Raw genomic sequence first — 26,689 nt, 5'->3', positions numbered from 1 at the left:
TGCAGATTTGATAACCGTCTTGTACACAATGTTTACTAATTCTCTTAACGAATCTTACTTTTGTCGAGACGATTATCAACGAACTTCTTCGATTGAATGCTTCATTATCGATATCACTTTGTTGACCAACAAGTATTATTCAATAATTTATTAGTCTTCTGGTACTGAAATTAATTAATTATTGTTTTTCTTATTTTTGAATAGTATTATTGATGATAACAATATTATTTATACACTAAAATCAACTACTAATTAAAATAAATTATCATATATTTATATATAAATATATTTATTGTTTAAATTATTTTCAATATATATTTTAAATTTAAAATATATGTTATATTAATAACTAATTTTAATATATACCCATCATTATCCATTATTATAGATGGTCAAGAAAAAATAAAAAATAATAGAAACATACATCATAACATACATAAATGAAAATTACAAGAAAAGACAATAAAATACATAAGATGAACTTTATTTTAACTCCGAAACAAACACTCACAAGGATTCAACACGCATTATTGAAATCAAAACACAGCTTATTATGTTACAGGACGCTGGTCTCGTGACCACATCATTTCATGACCTCTCATACATATATAATAGCAATTAGCAAACACAAACAACATAGATAGCAATTAATTATTAGTCAAGAACTTATTGATTAAATCTCATATACGTTTATCTTATTAAAAGTTTAAAGGGGTATATCCGATTATTATCATCCTTAATTACTTGTCTTCATATTTAATTTGGAGGCAGTTGAGATGATTTAATTTGCATGGAAGCTGCTAAGAAGGTTTAAGGGCACTTGCGCCTGCCACCGTGGGTGGTTTGGTTGTAATAACAGGGACACAGTTTTTGGTTGCCGGAAGTGCCCGGTGGTACGCAGTTGCATCTTTGGCAGCATGTTCCGCACGCTCTCTTGCACATCCTTTGACGAGATGCTTTGCTGCATCTCACACTGCATGCTCCACTGCAATCTGATCCATGTAACCATCAAGCTATTATATATCATTTTTTATTCCCTTAAACCTGGCTTAATAATAATTAGCCTTCGCCTTTTAAATTTAAAATTAAACTTAAATTTATCGTACCTATCTTCTTATTATTAACAGAATCCTCAATTGTCTGCTGGGGTGCCTCCTGCTACATGTTAGGAATCAAAAAGTAAAAGAGAGTATAATCATAGTGAAATGATATTAATTATAATGTAGAAATTAAGAAGGCAAAAAGAAAGTATAAATATAATAATCTTTAATTACCGATTCATAAGCTTCCCCAAGATGGAGGAGGAGCAAAGACACAATAAGGGAAGCAGCTAGAAGCTTAGAGAGAGCCATGACTTATTATGGTTGTTAAAAAGTAGATATATATATATATATATTCTCTCCTTCACAAGTTCGCAGAATAATGGAAAACAAAGAGTTCTATTTATAGTTAAAAAGAGAAGGCCGTAAACAAAAGAATGCTCTATTATTATTATGGTTAAGATAATTGACTTTAAATCATGTTGTTTGTATATATATTATACAACATAACCAAGTTAGGAGTACATAACAAAACGGCCACTAAGTCACTCATCCGTATAAATTAAAATATATATTGAAATACTAAATATACGTTGAAAATAAATTAAACAATATATATTGTACAATAGATGTTAGTGGACTGATTTTCTTTAGACACATAGTATTTTTGTATATAATATTGTATTAGAAGTATATTTTAGCTCTTGAAGGAATCGAACTTTGTTCTTCATGTTTGAAGGCATAGTATACTTTGGATTTTTGGAGAAAAAGATAAAAACATACTTTACACATTCTTAAAAATATATCTTATAATTGGTGAAGAAAAAATATAAGGAGATAATGAGAATACTAAATAATATGAATAATAAAATAAAAAAATTAAAATAAAAATTATAAATCAAATTATGAATTAATTATTTTTAATTTTAGATTTTAAAATTTTAAAAATAAAAATTTGTAATTAAACCAAATTACAATTATCTGGCCGAAGTTGTCATTGCATGGCTGCTCCATCGCTGGATCTCCTCCCTTGCCTCCATGCGTCGCTGTCGACTCTCTCCACCCTACAAATGTGCTAGATGTTCAATTCACTAGATATGTAGATGATTATTTTGTTTGATTTTAAGTATATACAATTAACAAATGTTGGATGATCATTTCACTAGGCAGCCAGATGATTATTTTAATAACTACGTGAATGGTTATTTGATGATGATCCCGCGACGATGATGGGAGAAGGGCTACAGAGATGGACAATGATAACCGGTAAGAGAGCTTCTAACGTCGGAGAGGTGAGATGATTGATGAGGATGTAACAAACAGTTGGGGGGAGAGGGGAAAAAGAGGGTATTTAGATAAGTTTCTTTGGTAAATTAGGATTGGAATGGTTAATTTTTGAAATAACTGTTTGAAATTTTTGGCTTAGGTAATTTAGGAAGTTTTCTTATTTTTTTTTTTTCTTGTATTGGATCAATTATTCACATTATTTAGATTTTTCGTTATCTCCCTAACAAAATTGATTGGTGAATTAACATTTTGAATCTTAGTTATTGGTGTGAAGATTAATGAATACAATGGAGACTATAATGTTGTTTTATCCATTACGAACTTATAGATTAAAATGATGGTTTGTTCGAGATACATCTTGAATTTAACTTAGTTATCATGACTAAATCAAGAATTATATTAAAAAAATGTTATATACATCGCTTATATATATATTTTTGAATTAAAAATATTAATAAGTTAAAAAAATAAAATTTATAAAAAGAAAAATATTTTAAAAAAATACTATGAACTATCAGAATTTATTATTTTTGGCCATCGCTTAACTATTAACTCAATTTCTTTAGTTTAGTTCTTTTAATTTAGTAATCTAACAATACATATACTTTATTCATATTTTTAAACATTAACCAAAAACAATAAATTCTAATATCTCTCTAATACTTCTCTTAAAAAAATACACAAAACATGTAGTGTAAGTATTATTTTTTTATAAAAAAAGATTAGGATATCATTCAAATAAAATTTTTCAGTGATCGATAGATAGAATTGCCTAATAATATTTCATAATTGTGACGGTGCTTATTATAAGGAAAAGAGATGCGAGATATTGAGAGATCATGCAAGTATATGAGTTTGTAGGGAAAAGGGTTTCGTAAGACCAAGCGACAAAAACCCTACTCACTATTTAATTTGCTTAATACATAAATTAGCAATTGGTTTCTTCCGTTCTCGCAATGGTAATCCTCATTATTCCAAGGGAATCAGTGTTTTCAAACCCAATGTTAAAATATATGAATAATAATTGAATATGGCCGACCCAAGGAGAGTCAAATTATAGGAGCAAGTTGCATTATTATTGTGTTTTGGGGCAGGGGAAATAGTAAAGGATGAAGGGTGGGTTCGGTCTTTCGGATACATGGAAAATTACGATTGCTGAATTATTATCCTAACAACCAAACACATTACCAAGTGCCCTCCGTAGTGTTAGGCTTTCGTAGATCGATGGTGATATATTTGGATCACAGTTCATGCATTCTGTAGCAAGATCAAACTATAGTTTATGTCACATTATTCTTTTTAACTTTTCTTTCTACTGTACTCTCTCCGTTTGCATGCCATTTTATCAATTATCTTTCAAAAACAAATAAAATTATACAACATTTCAATGTATAAAACTATTAATTTTCAGATTCCCTGAAACAGGAACTGATGCAATGCACATAAGAACACAATCATATGAAATCAACTATTCGTATTAAAACAGCCAGCTATCTATATATCTGTATAAAATATATATTAAAATAAAAATATATAAAACAATATATATAAATATATGATAGCTGTTGTTTTTTTTATACATAGCATTTTATTTTTATCAAAGGTCCCTGTTGTTTACATCCAGCTCAAGTTGATAACGACTTTTTTAAATGCATGCTTTCTCTTTATTAATTATATAATAATATTCCCAGGCAAATTGACTTGTCATTATAGCTAGCTAGGCATGCACACATCAATTTGAGTCAATTACTGATAAGTACTAAATTAAGTTTATTTAGGTTACATGTTTTACAGACCCACATAAAAAGCTTCTTTTAGGGATCTTAATGACAATTTGTTTTAGTTTTAAACTACTCCTGATGGAAGCCGAACAACAAGTTGTCCCCCAATAATGCTGCACCGAAAGAAAACACAAAGGATCAGGAATTTAAACAAGAGCATAAAAATTAAGATGTAGGTTGTTCAATTGATGGGAGTTTATATTATGCACCTCTTGACATAGTAGTAGCAAAAGTCTGCTAGGATAAAAGTTTGGACAATTTCAGATATAAGCACCATTGAAGGCCACAATCCATAACCCAAAACAACTAGTAGGCGTCCGCGTGTATCGATTACCTGAGGAAGATATGCATAATCATATATAGGTCACTAGACCAAGGGTTTCTGATTAAATATGCTTACCCTTAGGTCTTGGATATGAAAATTCTTAGCATCAGTTAATAATCTGATCATAATGCCTTTTAAGTATTTCCAGAATAGAACAAGAACAAGTTCCTCTAAAGTGATCCGAAATTGGTAAAGTGCGAAAGTGAGAGTTTAATCACCTTTAACTCAAGATAGGAGAACTTGCACATGATAAAAGTTACGAATTCAAAGGTGATTAACTCATTATTTTATCACTTTTTCGTTCCACGATTTAGGTGATACAAAGTTAGAGACATGTTAGTTTGACCGAACCTGGAGGACCCAATGTGCACAACTCAAGAACCTTGCTACTCCAAGTGCAAAAACATAATGTGCTGTGATTGGTTCAACAATCTGAAAGTTAAATTGAGGAATTAATTAGAGTTATAAAGAATGACATGCAAAGGAAGAAGTAAAAGGCATAAATATATTTTGTAGGAGACCTTAGTATTCTGCATAACCCGAAGCTGTGGTAGAACAGAGACGGCTTCAAGATAAACACAGAAGGCCCAGAGAATCCTGTTAACGATAGAATTCCGGGTTGTTGGATGGATAAAGAAGGACACCACTGCACAAGGTGCCACCTGCATTTCGCCACTCAGAGCACTCAGGTAATCATAGAACAAGCATTATTCAAACAATGACAGTTTCGTACTTATGCTACTCTGAGCAATTATTGTTACTGAATATAAGAAATGAGATATATTATAGGGTAAAGTATACTTTTTGTTTTTGAAGTTTTAAAAATACTCCTAAATTTTATTTTGTTTCAATTTTGTCTCAAAAGGTTTTTATTTGCATCAAATATACTTCTTACTGCTAATTTTTTAAAAAATTTAAGACAATTTCAACAATTTTATAACAACTTTCAATATAAGTAAATCAAACATAATTTCATGCATTATTGTTAGATTGATCTTAAATTTTTTGAAAATTTAGCCGTTGATGGTATATTTGATGCAAATAGAAAACTTTTGAGACAAAATTGAAACAAAATAAAATTTTGAGATATTTTTAAACTTTTGTCAATCTTTAGAAACAAAAATTATACTTTATCCAATATTATATTAACACACAATGAAAAAGCATACTTACAACCAAATATATCGCGAGATTATCCTTATCATCCATATAAGTGGATTTGAGTTTGAAGCGGATCATATAGATAACCCAAAGGGTGGTTACCAGTGTTGCCAGATCCAGAATTGTGTGTATATCATATTCCATCACAAAACTGCAGTACAGTCTAACAGCTAGAAACAAAGCCGTCAGTTCCTGCGACTTCAGTGACAGTCCTACAAATATTCAAAACACACACTATTCTAAGAAATATTATTGCTTTTCCTAAAATCACAATGACAACATTTGACTCAACAAGAATAAAAAGGAAATCAATTTGATAAGGAAGCCCCAATATGATAAGAAAGGGTACCAGCACAAGTTTTATCCTTGGTGAGCTTGTAGATGAGGAGGGAGATTCCCAGAGCATGAACAGCCTCGGCGGCGACGAAGAGGTTGTCGTGGTCGTTGACTACCATCCTGAGGAAGACAAGGGCGGCAATGGCGGAAAGAAGGGCGAGAAAGGCCTTCGTTTTTGGGGGCTGGCGCCGAACCCATGTGGTCACGGCGTATATAGGCCTCTTGTTGTTTCCCTTCATTCCTTCTGAATAATTGAGACAATAGAAGCTGATGAACTTTGCAAAATGAAAATGGGTTTGGAATTAAGGCATTCAGATTTCAGTGGGTGTTGTTGGAGTACTACTTTGGAGTTTGTGGGACACGTGGAATTTCGGATACACCTGCATGTTTCTTAACATGAAAAACGCGACGGGTGGGGTGGGTTGCTCAACTACACTCTTATTTTGTCTTTTCTTTCTAGGCGAAAACTCACGGCAGCCAAATTTCACATGAACTTAACAATTTGAAAATGGTTAGATAAAAATTTAATTAAATTATTTAAATTATTTAATAATTTTTAATTATTAATTTTATGTAAAATTAATTGTTTTTAAATTTTTATTTTTAATTTTTTTAAATATTTATTATAAAATATTATTTTATCATTATTTAATTATTATCTTTATACAAAAATATTTTTTTAAGAATTAATTTAAAATTTTTTGTCAAAATTCTAACGTAAGTAATTAAAAAAATATAAATAAATAATTTTTAATTAGTTAATTTTAAATAATTATAATTAATAATTATTAATTATATATTTTTTAAAAAATAAAATTTAAAAAAATATTAATTAATAACAATTTAAAAAATAAAATATAATTTAAGAATATTTGTTAATTTATTATTGATTAGACTCCCTATTAATTATTTAGCGAAATTGAATTAATTATAGACCATTTTTAGATATTTGCTATCATCATTAAATAGTATTTCATAACCAGAATTTTAACATCTCCTATTGACTCGTATTTATAGAATTTAAAGATTTTATTGACTTCCTTTTAATTCCTGTTTATCCGAGATTCGGTCAACCATACAAAATTACAACGAAATGCCACGTCTACTCACCTTATCCTCAGATTAGAGCCCATTGCTTTCGATACCCACTCACTCACAAATACGGCCCATTTTTATTTTCATACGGCAAAGCGGGCTCAAAAGACAAGAGTTATAACAAAAAGAGTAAAGTTAAGTTTTTGTTCCCAATAGTCTTTACTCGGTCAAATTAAAAAATATTGTAGATAATCAAAAAACACTTTTTGTCTCTAATATTTAGAATACATTCTAAAGTTATTCTTAAGTTTTAAATTATTCTATTTCAGTTTTTTACATTTTAAAATTATTTTAATATTATCATATCGACAGTAATCTATTAATAGAATTAACAGTGTGATAAAATTAAAATGATTTTAAAACATTAAGAATTTAAATAAAATAAAAATATTAGAGACAAAAATGATATGTTATTTATAGAAAAATTACCAAATCAAGTAAAATAAAAATAAATTTTAACAAAATAAATTATATTACGAATTTAAGATTTTTTTTCATAATAAAATATTTGTAAAATGATTAGTAAATAAATTTTTTTTAGAAAAAAAAAGAATGGCATGTTATATATATATATATATATATTATAAAATAAAGTATAAATTATACTTTTTTTTATATTTAATATATTGAAATTTTTTAATGTTTAATTTAGTTAAATTTTTATTTTTATTTTATCCTTCAATAATATTAATTTTTTACAGTAAATAATTATTCAATTACTTTTTTAATTTCATCTAAATAAATTATTCTTAATCATCTTATTTTTATTCTAAATATATTTATTTTTTAATTTCAGTCTTAATCACATTAATTTTATTCTAAATATATTTATTTTTTAATTTCACTCTTAATCACATTATTATTATTTTAACTAAATTTTTCTTATTAAAAAGGGTTAAGTATGGTTTTGATCCCAAAGGTTTTCAGCCTCAATCGAAACCGTCCCTAATCTAATTTTCGATTTAGAATCATCCTTAATGTTTTTTTTCGTATTAAAATCGTCCTTTTTATTTTTTTTTTGGACAAAAATACCCTCACCACTACCAACACAGTTACCTCCTCTACCACCCCCACCACCAACACCAACACCACCGCCACAACCTCCACCAACAGCACCACCAACACCACCACCAGCACCAGCAGCAGCACCACCACCAACATCGCCGCCGTCCCCCTTCCCCCTTCCCCCTCCCCCTCTCCGCCTCCCCTTCCCCCAACCCCCACCCCCACCCTGCGTCCCCTCCCCCTCCCCGTCTCACCTTCCTCCCACCCCCCACCTCCACCTCTACCTCCACCTCCAAGAATAACAGAGAAATAGAAAATCAACAAATCAACACAAATTTAACCCAAGCAGAACCGGCGATGGTGGCGGCAGCTACGGCGATGGACTCCTCCCCTCTCTCCCGTGTTTTCTTTCCCCTACCCCACCCCAACGGGTTTCCCCCCCCCCCCCCACCCCCAACGCGTTTCCTTTGCCCTCTCCCCCAAAACACGTTTTTTTATTTTTTTATTTTTTTTATTAAAATAGGGGTAGTTTAGGAATTAAATTAAAAATTTTATTTAAAAGGACGATTTTAATACAAAAAAAAACGTTAAGGATGATTCTAAATCGAAAATTAGACGAGGGACGGTTTCGATTCTGGCGGAAAACCTTTGGGACCAAAACCATACTTAACCCTATTAAAAATAAAATTAAAAAATAAATTAAATAATTATCTATGTTAACAAATTGAAATTATTGAAAAAAAATTAAAATTTATTTAAAAGTTAAAATAAAGTTTAATTAAATTAAATATTAAAAGAGTTCGATATATCAGAAACAAGAAGATATCATTTATACTTTATTATATATATACCATGCTTTTTTTTTTTCAAAAGTTTATTTACTAACCATTCTACTAGTATAAGTAAAAATATTGAATTCGTAATGCAATTCATTCCGTTAAAATTCACTATCATTTTAATTGATTTAGTAATTCTTCTTAGTAGTTGTTCATACCCTGGCCCAACGAATAAGGCCCAGGATCCAAATAAAAAGGCCCAACCCAAAGGGTTGGCCTCACCTTTCGCCAGATTAGCCGCCACGAAGTCGGAACTAGTCACGACTTGCTCTAAAGAAGTCGGGAACGAGGATTAACTGGCAGATAGGCACTCATTTGAATGAGTAACTGCCCCTAGAATCTCTCTAACCACTTCACGAAGCAATATCTTAACTTCCCTAAGATAAAGGGACGGTTAACACCCTAGAAAGGTGGCACTACTCCAACGGTGGTTATTGTCTCACCACTATAAGTACACTGACACCCCTCAGGTATCTCTAAGTTCCAATACTCTCTAGACCTGCTAACCCCTTTGCTGACTTAGGCATCGGAGTGTCTTTGCAGGTACCACCCCCCATTCACTCATACAAACAAGTCGGACGGAGGCCCCCAAGGCACAGACCCTGACAAAGGCTTCCTCCCTTAGACGATTGGGCCGACCAGCGCCATCCAGCCTATTAATCTCCGGTTACCTACCGTAACATTGGCGCCGTTGCCGGGGACCCGAGAGATCAACCAGTGATGGCGGACGGATCTCCTGAGGAGGGTCATGTGGAAACAGATTCTGAACAAGAGAATCTGGACACCAAAAATAGTGACGCAGACCTAACCCTCCAACAGGAAACCAACGATCAACACAAAGAAGGAACCTCCGGAGTCAAAACCCCGAAGGTGAATTTCTCAGAAGGCCGTGAGTCAGAGAAGGACGGACAATCCCATTCAACTGAGCTCATGGGGTTAGTCCATATTCACCAAAATCGTTTGGAACAGCTAGAACAGGAACGGGAGCGACAAAAGGAGATAGAAAAGCGCCTAAGAGAGGAGATGGATAGACGAAAGGAGTTAGAGGAAAAACTCTTAAAGCTAGAATCCTCCCTCAAAGGTCGGAACTCCCGTGATAGTAGAGAAGAGTCCCCCTTAGGAGGGGAAGATCCTTTTATTGAGGACATAATGAGGGCAAAAGTTCCGAGAAACTTTAGAAGCCCCGATATGGACCTCTACGACGGAACCACTGATCCAAAGCACCATCTGAGCAACTTTAAAAGTCGGATGTATCTGGCTGACGCTTCCGATGCTACGCGATGCAAAGCTTTTCCGACAACCTTGTCAAAAGCAGCGATGAAGTGGCTCGACAGTCTCCCCCCGAGGTCGGTCACCAGTTTTGAAGACCTCTCAAGGAAATTCTTGATGAGGTTCTCTATCCAGAAAGACAAAGTTAAACATGCACCAAGCCTCCTGGGAATAAAGCAGGAGGTCGGAGAATCCCTACGAGCCTATATGGAAAGGTTCAACAAAGCATGTTTAGAGATTCAAGACCTGCCCACCGAGGCAGTCATAATGGGGCTAGTCAATGGGCTCAGAGAAAGTCCCTTCTCACAGTCCATATCCAAAAGACATCCCATCTCTCTAAGTGATGTACAGGAAAGAGCTGAAAAGTACATCAATATGGAGGAAAATGCTAAGTTAAGAGACCTGAGTTGGCGACCTGGGCACCCTCCCTCAACAAAAGAAAGAGAGAGGGAAACCAAAAAGAAAGAAGAACTCGGCCTCGATAGACCAAGAAAATATCACTCTTATACTCCTCTAAAGGTCTCTATAGTGGACGTATACAGAGAGATTTGTAATACTGAAAGGCTACCACCCCCCAGACCCATTAAAAATAAAAAAGGGGGGAGCCGCAGCGACTACTGTGAGTACCATAAAATATATGGTCACTCCACAAACGACTGCTACGACCTTAAAAATGTGATAGAAAAGCTGGCTAGGGAAGGTCGGCTCGACAGATATCTCATAGAAAGGTCGGACAGTCATGGGAAGAGAAAGCGAGACGATATGGATAGAAGAGACCCACCACCGCAGACTCCGGAGAGACATATTCATATGATCTCAGGAGGATTCGCGGGAGGGGGACTCACCAAATCCTCTCGCAAAAGACATCTCAAAAGAGTATACCAGGTCGGAGGAGAGTCATCTGACCTCCCCACCATTTCATTCACAAATGAAGATGGGCAAGGAATAATGCCGGGACACGATGATCCAGTGGTAATAACTATGATCCTAGCAAATGCTCATCTCCACAAAACCCTAGTAGACCAAGAAAGCTCAGCGGACATTCTTTTTAAGCCCGCTTTCGACAAACTAGGGTTGGATGAGAAAGAATTAAGAGCCTACCCCGACACCTTATATAGACTAGGCGACACGCCAATAAAGCAACTAGGGTTTTTGCCTCTCCACACCACCTTCGGAAAAGGGGAAAAATCAAAAACTCTGAGCATAGACTTCATAGTCATCGATGTAGGGTCAGCATATAATGCTTTAATTGGCAGGACTACCCTTAATCGACTCGGAGCAGTGGTATCCACCCCTCACCTTTGTATGAAATTCTCGACTTCAGCGGGGATAGCAACGGTAAGGGGAGATCAGAAGTTGGCAAGGAAATGCTACAATGAAAGCCTAAACCTGAGAGGAAAAAGCTGAGAAGTTCATACAGTAGAGCTCGGAGGTGCAAAGGTTAGAGAGGAGCTGCGTCCACAACCAGGAGGAAAAACTGAGGAGATACAGGTCGGCAAAGAGGAGGGAAAAAATACTCACATAGGGGCCAACCTAGGGGAACCCTAAAACAAGGGTTGACTAAGCTCCTAAGAGATAACTCCGATCTCTTCGCCTGGAAGGCCTCCGACATGCCTGGGATAGATCCCGAGCTCATGTCCCATAAACTCTCGGTTTACCCGGGGTCACGACCTGTACAACAAAGAAGACGCAAGCTCGGCCCAAAGCGAGCCTTAATAGTAAAGGAGCAAGTACAAGCGCTCCTAGAAGCCGGTTTCATTAGAGAAGTCAAATACCCAACATGGCTGGCGAATGTAGTGCTAGTCAAAAAATAAAATGGTAAATGGAGAATGTGTGTCGACTACACCGACCTAAATAAGGCATGTCCCAAGGACCCTTATCCACTGCCAAGTATTAACACCATAGTGGACTCCAGCTCGGGATATCAATACTTGTCGTTCATGGACGCCTACTCGGGATATAACCAAATCCCGATGTATGAGCCGGACCAGGAAAAAACATCATTCATCACGCCCAGAGCTAATTTTTGCTACGTGGTCATGCCATTTGGGCTGAAAAATGCAGGGGCCACATATCAAAGGCTGATGAATAAGGTGTTTGCCTCTCACCAAGGGAGCCTAATGGAAGTATACGTTGACGATATGCTGGTAAAGACCAAGAAAGAAGTCGACCTCTTGCCTGACATTTCACAAGTCTTTGACACCATAAGGTCGCACGGGATGAGACTAAATCCCGCAAAGTGCGCCTTCACGGTGGAGGCAGGAAAATTTCTAGGATTCATACTAACACAAAGAGGGATAGAAGCCAATCCCGACAAGTGCAGAGCTATCCTGGAGATGAAAAGTCTGACTTGTTTGAGAGAGGTCCAACAGCTGAATGGCCGACTAGCAGCTCTCTCCAGATTTTTGGCAGGATCAGCACTAAGATCCCTTCCACTGTTCTCCCTACTGAGAAAGGGACACCAGTTTGAATGGACTCCTGAATGCGAGGAGGCGTTCCAGGAGTTCAAAAAATTTTTGAGCCAACCTCCTATTTTGACACGACCTATAGCTGGAGAAGACCTCGTCCTATACTTATCAGTAGCAGACAAGGCCATCTCATCGGCCCTGATAAGAGAAGACGAGGCCGGTCAGCACCCAGTATACTTCATCAGTAAAGTTCTACAAGGCCCTGAGCTAAGGTACCACAAACTAGAGAAGTTTGCATACTCCTTAGTAGTAGCCTCACGAAGGCTACGGCCTTACTTTCAAGCTCACACAATAAGAGTCCGCACGAACCAACCCATGAGACAAATCCTCCAAAAGACGGATGTTGCGGGAAGAATGGTTCAATGGGCAATAGAGCTCTCCGAGTTCGACTTGAAGTATGAAACTCGGACGGCGATTAAAGCCCAGTGCCTCGCCGACTTCATTGCAGAATACTCTATGTAGATGGATCCTCCAACAAAACAGGAAGTGGTGCAGGCATAATATTGGTAGATGAAAGGGGAACCCAGATAGAGGTTTCCCTCAAGTTTGAATTCCCAGCTTCAAATAATCAGACAGAGTATGAAGCCTTGATTGCAGGATTGAAGCTGGCAGAAGAAGTCGGTGCTACGAAGGTGATGATATACAGCGACTCTCAAGTGGTGACCTCCCAAATAAGTGGAGAGTATCAGGCAAAAGACCCAAACATGAAGAGGTACTTGGAAAAAACTCTGGAACACCTTGGGCGCTTTGCAGAAACCGAGGTCAAACACATAACTCGGGATCTAAATAGCAGGGCAGACGCCCTATCCAAGTTAGCAAGTACCAAGCCAGGAGGGAATAACAGAAGCTTGATCCAAGAAACTCTCCAGGAACCCTCAGTGGTAAAAACAGAAGACAAACAAGAAGTCTTCGAAGTGGTCGGATTACACCTCGGATGGATGAACCCCTTAGTCGAATTTCTAAAATTCGACATCCTCCCCAAGGAGGAGAAAGAGGCAAAGAAAATCCGAAGGGAAGCCCAACACTATACCTTGGTGAAAAATATTCTCTATAGAAGAGGGATATCAACACCATTGTTAAAATGCGTACCGACCTCAAGAACCACTGAGGTATTAGAGGAAGTGCATAGCGGGATCTGTGGAAACCATCTCGGAGCCAGGTCATTAGCCAGGAAAGTGATCCGAGCTGGATTCTACTGGCCAACCTTACAGAAAGATGCCACATAATTTGTGAAAAAGTGCCAACCATGTCAGATGCATGCAAATTTCCACGTGGCTCCCCCAGAAGAGCTCATTAGTATCACTTCTCCATGGCCCTTTGCAAAATGGGGGATGGATTTGTTAGGTCCTTTTCCTCAGGCACCAGGACAAGTCAGGTACTTAATCGTGGGAATAGATTATTTCACAAAGTGGATAGAAGCAGAGCCATTGGCCACAATCACCGCGCAAAGAAGTCGGAGGTTCCTCTACAAAAATATCATCACAAGATATGGGATACCTTATTCCATTACTACAGATAATGGAACCCAGTTCACCGACTCTACCTTTAGAAGCCTAGTAGCCAGTATGAAAATCAAACACCAGTTCACCTCGGTGGAGCACCCGCAAGCCAATGGGCAAGTCAAGGCGGCCAACAAAGTCATACTGGCAGGGCTAAAGAAGAGATTACACAAAAGGAGCTTGGGCCGAAGAGCTCCCCCAAGTGCTATGGGCCTACAGGACGACACCCCAATCCGCCACTGGAGAAACTCCCTTCCGACTAGTTTATGGGGTAGAAGCCATGATCCCAATAGAAGTCAGCGAGCAAAGCCCAAGAGTGATTCTCCATGACGAGATCGGGAATATACAGGGGCACAAAGAGGAGCTCGACTTGCTCCCCGAAGTCTGAGAAGAAGCCCAGATAAGAGAAGCAGCATTGAAGCAAAGGATGGCTACAAGATACAACAAAAATGTCATCCAAAGAACATTCACCTTAAGCGACTTGGTCCTGATCAGAAATGACATTGGAGTCAACAAATCAGGAGAAGGAAAGCTCGCTGCAAATTGGAAGGGACCATACAAAATCAATGAGATCTTAGGAAAAGGCTATTATAAAGTGACCGACTTGGATGGCACCGAGTTACCAAGGTCATGGCATGCTTGTAATATGAAAAGGTACTATAGCTAAAAGCGAACTCTACTCCCTGATGTACTCTTTTCCCAACTTCATGATTTTTTCCCCAGAACCAAAGGGTTTTTTCTGAAGAAGGGTTTTTAACGAGGCATCATAGTAGGGGCTAGGGGAAATAGACTGTCAAAAACCCTTAGTAGCAATGAAGTACCCCCCCCCAATTAATAAAGATCTTTTCATCTTACAAATATCTCTTATAAATTCCTTTTCTATTGTTTTCCATTCCTTTCTACGAAACGCGCCGACTTAAGCTCGACAAAACGTGAAAATCCCATGAACCGACCTAGATGGTCGTCAGGATAAAACGACGAGGTACAAGTCGGCGTAAAGAGGTTATAGAAGTTGATCATGATAAACTCGGAAACATCCCGACTCATAAGTCGGAATGAGAAACCGAGTAAAACAGAAATGAATCGTGAAAATAACCTAAGTCATAAAAACTCAATGAAACGAAATTGGGTACTAGGAATAACAAAAGAGAGATAGAAAAAAATCCAAGAAAAGATTAAAAGGCTGTCCTAAAGAACCTTGAAACAGAAAGGTTCAGAAAGGCAGACGAAAGCCAAAGAAAAGGTTTTTTAGAAAAGATCAAAGGGAAATTCGAAATCAGAAAAGCATGCACACACAAGGTAACTTAAACCCTTATCCAAAAAAGGGCATTTATTTTTTAACTTAAACCCTTATCAAAAAGGGTATTATAAAAACGTTTTGTTTACGGCCTTAAAAGGCCAAAAAAAAATTGTTCAAATACTACCAAAACAAATAAAGAGTTTAAAAAGAGGGGACCCACAAGCCGGGCCCCAAATAGCCAACAAATCACTTTTTTGCAAGAGGAGTAGACAGGTCACCACCACCAGAGGAAGAAGGAGCGCCACCAGGACCGGGAAGAGAGGCATCCATAGGAGACGAAGAGGAAGTTAGAGGAACTGTGGAGGAACTCGGGGCATCCTTAGGGCGAGGAGGAGACTCTATAATCCTTTGCCCCCGAGTCTTCAAATCCGACTCGGAAATAATCTCGGGGACAGGTGGATCCACAATGGCACCATCAATGACAACCTTATCGGGATCTAAAGGAGAGAGGTCCAAGTCAGGAGCAATGACTCCGACCTGCTCCCTAAAGATCCTCCAAGCCTCCTCAGCGCCATCAGCAATAGAGTCCTCCAACTCGGCGTATGCCTTCCGAGAATTCAGCAGATCATTCTTCACAGACACAAGATCATCAAACAAACTTTGATAGCTATCATGTGCTGTCTTCCTCAAACCGACCTCCATGTTGCATTGGGCTTGCAACTTCATCTCCCTCTCCCGGAGGTTATCTCTCTCCTTCCTCAGCCTGGCGACTTCCTCCTTCAACTTCCCCTCATGCTCCTGATATATGAGAAGCCTACCTTCCAGCTCTTCGACCCTCGAGGTCATCCCTAAAGAGCTGAGAGGAGCCTTCTCGAAAATATCTAAGAGTTTGCCACAAACCCCCGCCGCCTTAAGGCTCTCCTCAACCAGAGTGGTAAGGTGGCGTGACAAACCCCATTTGTAGGGTTTATCTTGTGCTTGATTTAGGGGATTTTATCACCTTTTACTCACATTTATTCAATGAATTAGCATGGTTTTACATATTCTCCTTTAATTGTGCTTAAGAGTGAAAACATGCTTTTTAGGTCCTTAATTGTTTAATCTTGATTTACCTTTGATTCCATTAGATGCCTTGATGTGTTTGCCAAGTGATTTCAGATTTAGGAGGCAAGGATTGGATCAAGGGAATGAAGGAAAAGCATGTAAAAATGGAGAACTCATGAAGAAATGAGGGAATTGCAAAAGTTGTCAAGCCGACCTCTTCGCACTTAAACGACCATAACTTGAGCTATAGAGGTCCAAATGATGTGGTTCTAGTTGCGTTGGAAAGCTAACATCTAGGGCTTCGAAATGATATAAGATTTGCTATGGTTGAACCGCGCATGGTGATGCGTACGCGCATAGTACGCGCACGCGCCGTTGCTGCCACCTGGTTCACTTAAAACAAAACGTGGCCAGCGATTTTAGAAGCCTTGTGGGCCCAATCCAACTCATTTCTGATGCTATTTAAGCCAAGGATTGAAGGGGAATCAAGATACTTTTCATACTTTTCATACTTTAGAAGTTAGTTACCATTAGTTTAGTTTTAGCTTAGTTTAGTAGTGAGAGTTAGTTTCTAGAGAGAGAAGCTCTCACTTCTCTCTAGAATTAGAATTAGGTTTAGTTTTTAGATCTAGGTTTTAATCTTTGCTTTCTTCCACTTCTATCTCTCAATTCTTTGTTGCTACATTCAATCTTCTTCTATTCCTTTGTTGTAATTTCCTTTATGTTGTTCTTGCATTTTGTTGTAGATCTACTTTTGTTCCTTCCTTTCTCTTTCAATTCAATTCAAGGTAAATCATAATAATTGTGTTCATTTGATTTGTTGTTGTTTAATTCCTTGCAAATTGAGTAGTGTAGATTTACTTTTCTTGCAATTTTACTATGCTTTCCTTTTATGCCTTCCAAGTGTTTGATGAAATGCTTGGTTGGATTTTAGAGTAGAATTTTATGTTCTTGGCTTGGAAAGGTAACTTAGGAACTCTTGAGTTACTAATGTCCAAGTAATTGATGATTGGGATCCATTGACTCTAGTTCTCACTAATTGAATTAGTGGAGAGTTAGGACTTATGGACTAGGATTGGCATAGCTCATTTGACTTTCCTTTACTACTAGTTAGAGGATGATTTAATGAGATTAATCCTTGCCAATTCTCATATTGTGGTTAGTGATTAGGATAGAGATCCTTGACCACCAACCCTTGCCAAGACCTTTTTAGGCCTTAGTTTACTTTCTTGCCATTTATCTTTCATGTTTCTTATTAAAACCCCAAAAATAACTCACAACCAATAACAAAACACTTCATTACAATTCCTAGGGAGAACGACCCGAGGTTTGAATACTTCGGTTATTAATTTTAGGGGTTTGTTACTTGTGACAAACAATCTTTTGTATGAAAGGATTATTGTTTGGTTTAGAAACTATACTTGCAACGAGAATTCATTTGTGAAATTCTAAACCATCAAAAAATCCATTCATCATGGCGCCGAACAGAAACATCATCCATACTTATACGAACATTAGGATAGATGTTCTTTCGGACAAATGCAAGAGCATCCGCCTTCACCTCACCAGAAGAGCCAGACTCTAAGGTCTTGCGCTTCTTGTTCTCTGGTTCAGAAGAAGGTCGAGCAGAGGGGGGTGGCTGAGAGAAAGTTGAAGAAGAAATTACGATGGGCTGAGAGGGAGTCCCAACGTTCCGAGGAGGAGGAGGAGGAGAGATAACCGCCCTAACACCACCAGTCCTGGCACGAGATCTTGCTTTAGCCTTCTGGACCCTTTGGTAAGACTCCTGAGCATTTGCCTTTGCCATCTCTGAAAGGACAATAACAGACAAATCAGACAAGTCGGATAAGTCAGTCAGACAAGTCGAAAATCTAACAAACAAATAAAAACTACCTAGCTGCGCCTGGACAAAGGTCGGAGACCCCTGGAGAAACTTTTTTGTGTCCAAGTATGGGGCCCTCCCCCACACTTCTCGGAGGAACCCCACAATGGCTGCTTCTACCTCATCCAGGTCATCCAAACCATATTTCTCGCAGGGGGAAGCCTCCAGCCAGTATAAAGGAAATCGGGGAGAAGAATTATCATCCAGAAAGAAGGGATGGTGACCCTCTACAGCTTGTACTTTGAAAAAATAATTTTTGAAGTCATGGAAGGACTCGTCAAAAAGGGTAAAAACCCTCCGACCTTGTATGGCTCGGAAGGACACCCACTGTTGCTTATTGTTTAGCCCACTAAAGGGTTTGGTCATATGAAAAAGATAGAAAAAAATCTTTAAAGAAGTTGGAAACTCCAGAGCCTGGCTAACAAATTGATAAATTTTCAAAAAACCCCAAGAATTGGGGTGAAACTGGGTAGGGGCAACTCGGCAGTGATGCAAAACAGATATCTCAAAGTTTGAAAAAGGGAGAAAAACACCCAAACGGGTGATCATACACTCATACATAAAGAAAAAATGAGGGGCCGCCTCATTGACTCTCCCAAAACAAACCCAGTCTTCAGGACCCGGGACTACCAATTCATACTTCGGCTCGTCATCCTCAGAAGTACAAATTCTGTGATGAGTGCGAAGGTTGGTGATAAACTCAGTACCAACCGAGGGTTCCTCCCCTAGGACCGTGACATCAACCCATTGAGAAAGGATATCTACGGAAGCGATTTCTTTTTCTTAAAAAGGTAGCAAAAAACCTACAAGGGAAAAAGAAAAGGAAAATAAAAAACACGGTCCCTAAAGGAGGAAGTACGGAACTGAAGTCTACAAACCAACCTATCTACAAAATGAAGGCATGCAAATAGAAAAGCACGTTACAAAAAGAACTAACCTTTATCCGAAAACGAGGGTAGAAGGAAACGAAAAGCCTTCGAAGATGCAACAACACAGCACGAACGAATGAAAGGAAAAATTTGAAAAATCGCAGAAACGAAACAATGAAAGAGAGGGAAAGTATTTATAAGTACGTTGGGGGCACAATGGTAAAAACGGGGCAGTCATTAATGAAAATGCACCGTTACCAAGACCATCAATCCCTACGCACATCCCTAACGGACACGACGCTTGATTAGACGTAACTGTCATAACCAAAAGGTCACAAAAAGTCACGTCGGTTTCGGAAGATCACGTCGGTCCCCCAACAAGTCGGCTACAACCCCGAGTAGTATACTCGAACCCAAATCTTAAAGAGAAATTGGGCTCGAGTAGGGGCACTGTTCATACCATGGCCCAACGAATAAGGCCCAGGATCCAAATAAAAATGCCCAACCCAAAGGGTTGGCCTCACCTTTCGCCAGATTAGCCGCCACGAAGTCGGAACTAGTCACGACTTGCTCTAAAGAAGTCGGGAACGAGGATTAACTAGCAGATAGGCACTCATTTGAATGAGTAACTGCCCCTAGAATCTCTCTAACCACTTCACGAAGCAATATCTTAACTTCCCTAAGATAAAGGGACGGTTAACACCCTAGAAAAGTGGCACTACTCCAACGGTGGTTATTGGCTCACCACTATAAGTACACTGACACCCCTCAGGTATCTCTAAGTTCCAATACTCTCTAGACCTGCTAACCCCTTTGCTGACTTAGGCATCGGAGTGTCTTTGCAGGTACCACCCCCCATTCACTCATACAAACAAGTCGGACGGAGGCCCCCAAGGCGCAGACCCTGACAAAGGCTTCCTCCCTCAGACGATTGGGCCGACCAGCGCCATCCAGCCCATTAATCTCCGGTTACCTACCGTAACAGTAGTATATCATTTTAGTCCCTAAAAATTTTTCGTTCTATTTTAAATTTTTAACATTTTAAAATCATCTCAATTTTATTTCTCTATTAATTCTGTTAACAGATCACTAATAACAAAAACTTATCACAAATATTAGGGACAAAAACGATACTTTAATCTGACGAAAATCATATATACCTAATTTGTGGAACGAAATTTAAAATAAAAATAAAAAATTTCAAAAATTGAATTAAAAATTTGAAATTTTGCATGTGTATCATTACAAATACAACTCCTATTTAAAGTGATCTTAATTATAAAATTCTCTCTTATTTAAAAGGTAAAAATTTATATACAATTATTTATATGTAAAGTTGTTAGTTAAAAATCATTAAATTATCTAATATATTTTTAATTAATTTATTATCTAATAAAACTCAACTATCAACTTTCAGCTAATCAACCTATTTGAAAACCAGAAAACGAAAACTTCCATCAATCATCCTTTGGTTTGGGTATGGTCCATATCAGTTCTAGCTAAGCCAGGCTTAATCATAATTGAAAGCTGGTCCGAGAAACACCGTACCATTAACTAAACTGACGATTACCAATACATGAACATTAAAAAAAAACAAAACAAAACAAAACAAAATTATGGATGGAATGAGGATTGAGGAATAAGTAACATTTGTGTATAAAATACAATACAATACAATACAATTACTATATAAGTAAAGTAACATATGTAAGATATTACCAATTAGTAGGATCTCCAAACCAGTGGCGACCACATAGACCTGAAATTGGAGCGGAAGAAGGCCAAAACCAAGAGCAACACCACCAGCGCGGCCACGCCCCACGGCGACCCTCCTCCGGTTCCTGCTGACGAAGTTCGCCCCATGGCTCGAGCAAGGGACGAGACAGGGGCCGGAAGGACGAGGCGCGAGCCATGCTTAGATATGGAATGTGCAACGAGTATTAAGAGAAGTGGAAGAAACAAGAGGAGAAAGTTGAGGTTGATGGTGGCTGTTTGCATGGTTGTCCTCAATTTAATGTAAGAAGGGAGTAATAGCAAAAACATCACAATGGCAACTATGGCTACTAGTTGAAATGGAGGCGCCGATATGGATGACAATGTGTTCATTGTCCACCCTTGCTTCCATGCTGGACCCCTTCTCTCCTTCAATGGCCACACCATTTTTTTCTCTTAACTCCTAAGTCTCTCTAGTTGGAATTTATAATGCAGGGCAAAAGAGAAAAGAAAAAAAGGTTGTCTTTGTGTGTCACTCTCTGATTTATGTTGGCTTTAGAATAGATTCCGAGATGGTACTGACTCGATCAGATTCTTGATTCTATCTCCACTTCAAACCCGAACCATCTCTTTTATTTTTTAACTTTTTTTTCTCCTTTGAGCTTTTATGCCCAATTGCCCACCGAGTTATATCATTCGCCACCCAGGATTGATACCAAACAACTTGTACCCGTCTATTTTAGAAGAAGAATAATAAGCACACTTTGTTCATACTCATACTCATAATTCTTTTTGGCCAAATTAAATCAGAGAATATTAAAAGATCAATCATTTTAGTAAAAAATAAAAAATTATTTAATGTTAGTTCAAATATAAAAAAATAAAAATAAAAATAAAAATAAAAATATTAATTATCTATATTTTCAATTAAACTAGAGTCATGATAACGAATGATCATCATTCATCAGTAGTTATGTAGTTACTACAAAAAAATTTAAAATATTAAATTACCTAGTGCATGTTCCCGTACAGTCCCCCGCACATTGTACGGGATAATTAATAAAAATATATAAATTTTTTTATTAAAAGAGATTAAACAAAAAATATATATAATAATTATTATTATAAATATTTTATAAAGTTATAATTAAAATCAAAGTTTAATTATTTTTAATGTTAAAAATATTAAAAATAATTAGTATTTATCTTAACTGTTTTGGATTAATTGAGTGATTATCTTACTCGTCTACCTAAGTAAGTATTAGAGTTTTGAATTCCACCTTGTGTATGTAACAATACGACAGACCCTCAATAAATGGAGTTTCAATCCGTGGAGGATTAGTTCTCGACCTGTCGAATTGGAAAATACAGTGAAAGAAAATAGTATTTGTCTTGAAAGTAGAACAATACTCATTGACGATAGCAATACTTATGGAGATTTGCCTTTGTTAAAATTTAACTGTGACAGTTTTATTTATTAGTATGATATTCATTCAGGAAGTCAAACAATATGATCAACGTTATTACTGGTTAAAATTTTATATTTTATGACATGATTTTCAAGCTTTTAAACTTATAAACTTATGTCATTACAAAAGCTATTAGATTGATTAATATTTTTTGGTAATATTACCAAAACACCGTGGTTGAGTATATTAATTTGTGTAAAAAAAACTATAATAACTTTTGTTATTCAATATATAATTTATTCTAATAAAAAATGAATTATTATTTCTAGATTAGAATATATTTTTCTCCATTTTTATATCATTTTATTTGACAATAATTGCCATTAAAGAAAAAATGAATAACTATACTATTTTATAATATGATATACAAAATAAGTTTCTATTTCAAAATTAATTCTGGTTAGTGAAAAAAATTCAAAATATTTTCTTACATAAATTTAAATTTAAATTTGAATTCAAAATTGATTAACAACTCACCTTTTTTAAAATTTTAATAACAAAAACAAAATTAGTTAGCTGCAAAATATTCAGCATTTAATAATTTCAATCATTTAAATTTTAATTACCAAAAATTGAGTTAGAAATTAATTATAACTTAATAATTGATAATATATATATATATATATATATATATATATATATATATATTTATATTAGTACACAAATAATAATATCTAATATATCATTTAATTTTTTTAACAGAGCTAATATATAATTTATTGAGGATTGATTTATTGTTTAAATTTTTTTTTATAAATTTTGTAATATGTGAAAATAGTGATCTTATTTTTTATTATTATTTAAAAAATTATTCATAATTTTTTATTATGTAATTAACTTAATTAATAACTTTTATTGTTTTTCTACCAAAAAATCATGTTTATATTATTTGTATATTTTTTAATACTAATAAATATGTAGGTATTTGTACTATTATATTTATTGTCATAGATAATGGCTTAAATTACTTATTTCGTATATTAAATAATATAAATGATATTTTATATATTAAATTCATCAATTTATTCATATTAAGAGAAGAAAAATTATACAATAGATCATATATTATAAAGATTAGTTAATTTACAAATAAATTATCTTTAGAAAAATAAAGATATAATTTATCACATATAATAATCCTTGATATATGTAGTGCCATGTATATATTAGGAGGATCTATTTTAATTATGTGAGTGATTATTATTATTCACTTTTTCAATAAGATAGTAAATAATATTTAAAATTAAAAAAATGATAATTAGAATTTTTTTTAGTTTGATTATAAAATCTATTGTAAGTATACTTAACTTTTATATATACTAAATATAATCATATTTAATAGTATAGTATTTATTATAGTAATGACTCAAAATATTAAGTTAAGTGAGTAAGATCAACCTAGGTCTATTGTTAGGATCCTAAATCATCCGAATTAGGTTCATTGTCTTAGGGTAATACTAGGTAAACAAAAAATTAAAACAGCCAAAATTTGCCTTATTTAGCATTAATTAATTGTCGCAACAATTAATAAATGCTAAATAAGGCAAGTTATTGTTGTTTTTGGCTGATTTTCTTTGGTTACCAAATATTTTCGATTGTCTTAAAACCCGATGCAGATAAAGTTCACGTGTCCTATCTCAAATAGACTCAAATTGAATTTTCGTTGTTAGTTAGATATAGTAATAGATACTCGTGTGGGCACGGCGGCGGACCCCTTTTCCCGTCCTTCGCTCCCATTTAAAAAAAAAAAAAAACCCCGTTCGCTCTCCATCTTCGTTGCAAGTCCCCCTATTTAATTATCCCCTTAGCGAATGCAAATACCCACAATTATTTATGGATATTCTTTGAAAATTTTTGAAAAAAATAACAAAAAAAAAACTATAATATAATAATAATAATAAAATAATCAATTCAATATAATTTAACACAACTCATAATATATTCATTATAAAAAATAATATTTAAAAAAATATAAAAACATCTTCCAACATAATAACATAATATAATATTTTAGAGCGAAACTGAGCAACATAATGACGAACTTAAGAGGCAGAAAAAGTGAGTTAGAGGAAGAGTAGATACAAAACCAAGGCTAAGGATGAGTCTAGAAAGAAAAAAAGAGTTTAAATTGGAGACAGAAATTAGGATTACCAAATCTAAGAAATGAATATATATAAAAGGATAAATCAGCAATTTATATTCACGTGGATTTAATGGATTCTTTGAAGAGAGTACTTATGCCACATTCTAGTCTATTTTACGTGGACATGTTTTTACTTATAAAAATTTTACTGATCCCTATTTAATCCTAGATTGGCTAGTCTTTTTTATCATTCTAATTGCTAGCATTTGTTGGTTCATGACGTGAAACTACTCTAGCCACTTAGTAAATTTCTAGATAACCAAAATTCAAGTTATATCATTTTTATAAAATAGTAACACCCTTAAAAACTATTAATCAAAATACATTAAAATAATATATAAAATAAAATCATAGAAAATTTTGGCAAAATAAAGAAATTACAAAGATTATAATGGAAGTACCAAAAAAAGAGAAAAAAAGTATAAAATACATTCTAAAATACGATCTCATTAAACAAATTTCAAGAAAAAACTATTAATCAACTTTTATAAAAATATTATAACAAATTAAAAATATCTTTAACAAAAATAATTCTATTAATCAAAATACATAAAAAAATTAAATTGATATAAAAAATTATAAAAATATTTAGTAAAATTAAGATAGAAAAAATAAAAATAAAAAAATTACAAACATTACACCCGAAGCACAAAATAAAAAGAAAAAAGGGATAGAAAGAACATTCTAATTACATATAATTAAAATATATTGTTGAATTATTGAATTAAAGAAACTGAATTGATGTCTAAAAATAATTACTAAAAATAATAAATTCTGATGATTAAAAATAATAAATTAAACTAAAGAAAATTTAAAAATATTATCTGAGAATATGAGAATAATAGAATATGTAATATAGGAGTATATATACATTAATAACAAAATAAAATGGTAGCATATAGAATTGGAATCCTTCAATATTTTTAAATAAATTAAATGAATTCATTTAAAAATAATAAATATTCATTCACTACAACGATTAATACCCATTTTATTTACTAGATCGTACTAATAAGAGAACAATTAAAAAATATATGTGACCATTTTAAATAATTTATTTAAGTATCTATTAATTAATACAAAGTATAAATTCGTTACCTTTTCAATAATTAATACTCATTTTATTTAATTATCAATTAATTAATACTCATTTTATTATATATATGACAATAAATTAAATTAAATAAATTCATTTATTTCATTGCCTTATATATTATTTATTAAATTATTTAATATTTATGTGGTTTAATGAATCAAACAAAATTTTAAATAATTTAATATCTATTCTAATTAAATTAAATATTTGATTAGTTATGATTGATGTAATTTAATGAATCAAATAAAATATTAAATGATAGAATATTATTTATTCTAATAAAATCAAATTAAATATAATTAATTAGTTATAATTAATACAGTTGAATAAATCAAACACATTAAATTAAAAAATAATTTAGTTAATTTGTCTCTTAAGGACACATTTTAAAAATATTTATTTTTTTATAATTTTTATAAAATATATTTTTTAATAATATTTTTAGCCTATGCTCTAAGGACACATTTAACAGTGTCCATAAAAAATATACTTAATTAGTTAATACAAATAATTAGTATACTTGATTTGGTTCAATAAATTAAAAGAAATAAATATGAAAAGAAGAGATAAAGAAAAAGTGAATAAATAAAAATGTGTAGTTATCAAAAGACAATAAAAAAAGTTTTTTTTTATTAATTATTAACTTATTATAATTAATTTCACACTATTTATTATGTATTATTCATCTTACAAATTAACACAATCAATTAGTTTAATTATAAATAATTAATTATAATTAATATAACCCATTTCACTATACTTTCTAAAAAATAATTAAAAAGATACGTTTTAATTTTTTGTTAAAGTAAAATAAAATAAAATACATAAATTGAATAGATATAAATTTAAAAATTATAAAATTTTATTAACAATTCAAATAAATTAGTACCATAAAACTGAATTAAATGTCTATTTAAAATAATTACTGACCTTCTATTCTTCTAATTATTAATAATTTAAATAAAATAATACACTATAACTTATTTTTTATTTATTTTAAGTAATTACTAATATTTTATTTTTTTAATTATTTTCTTGTCTTATTTATCATTCATGCTTTCCATCAAATATATTAATAAACAAATAAACTAAATTAACTACCTCAATTATACTTGGACTATTCAACAATTC

The 26,689-nt window shown here is 34.2% G+C and overlaps 4 protein-coding genes across 5 annotated transcripts; all 4 read right to left on the bottom strand.

Moving 5' to 3' along the window:
* Nucleotides 1-468: 468 nt before the first annotated feature.
* On the bottom strand, nt 469-1,418 carry LOC107608097 (snakin-2). Of its 2 annotated transcripts, none has more exons than XM_016309990.3 (3): nt 1,275-1,418; nt 1,107-1,155; nt 469-992 (listed from the first exon to the last, which is right to left on the bottom strand). In XM_016309990.3, exons 1-3 carry the CDS (start codon nt 1,350-1,352, stop codon nt 811-813), a joined length of 309 nt encoding a protein of 102 aa, XP_016165476.1. In that variant the 5' UTR covers nt 1,353-1,418; the 3' UTR covers nt 469-810. The 2 variants fall into 2 exon arrangements, with proteins under 2 accessions (XP_016165476.1, XP_016165475.1); XM_016309989.3 differs by having other exon boundaries at nt 1,107-1,158; nt 1,275-1,416.
* A 2,550-nt stretch (nt 1,419-3,968) lies between these two features.
* Nucleotides 3,969-6,169, bottom strand: LOC107609897 (uncharacterized). Its single transcript, XM_016311955.3, has 6 exons — nt 5,944-6,169; nt 5,607-5,806; nt 4,955-5,095; nt 4,785-4,865; nt 4,318-4,442; nt 3,969-4,221 (listed from the first exon to the last, which is right to left on the bottom strand). Exons 1-6 carry the CDS (start codon nt 6,167-6,169, stop codon nt 4,173-4,175), a joined length of 822 nt encoding a protein of 273 aa, XP_016167441.1. The 3' UTR covers nt 3,969-4,172.
* Nucleotides 3,969-21,297, bottom strand: LOC148553876 (uncharacterized). The gene is made up of 7 exons (XM_088493421.1): nt 20,857-21,297; nt 5,944-6,174; nt 5,607-5,806; nt 4,955-5,095; nt 4,785-4,865; nt 4,318-4,442; nt 3,969-4,221 (listed from the first exon to the last, which is right to left on the bottom strand). Exon 1 carries the CDS (start codon nt 21,295-21,297, stop codon nt 20,860-20,862), a length of 438 nt encoding a protein of 145 aa, XP_088349547.1. The 3' UTR covers nt 3,969-4,221; nt 4,318-4,442; nt 4,785-4,865; nt 4,955-5,095; nt 5,607-5,806; nt 5,944-6,174; nt 20,857-20,859.
* Nucleotides 17,657-18,829, bottom strand: LOC107608198 (uncharacterized). The gene is made up of 2 exons (XM_088493420.1): nt 18,280-18,829; nt 17,657-18,195 (listed from the first exon to the last, which is right to left on the bottom strand). Exons 1-2 carry the CDS (start codon nt 18,827-18,829, stop codon nt 17,843-17,845), a joined length of 903 nt encoding a protein of 300 aa, XP_088349546.1. The 3' UTR covers nt 17,657-17,842.
* Nucleotides 21,298-26,689: the final 5,392 nt, after the last annotated feature.

Source organism: Arachis ipaensis, chromosome B7 (genome assembly GCF_059453495.1).
Source record: "Arachis ipaensis isolate K30076 ecotype BB chromosome B7, ASM5945349v1, whole genome shotgun sequence".
Classification (NCBI taxonomy): domain Eukaryota; kingdom Viridiplantae; phylum Streptophyta; class Magnoliopsida; order Fabales; family Fabaceae; genus Arachis; species Arachis ipaensis.
This window is presented reverse-complemented; position numbering and strand designations above follow the sequence as displayed.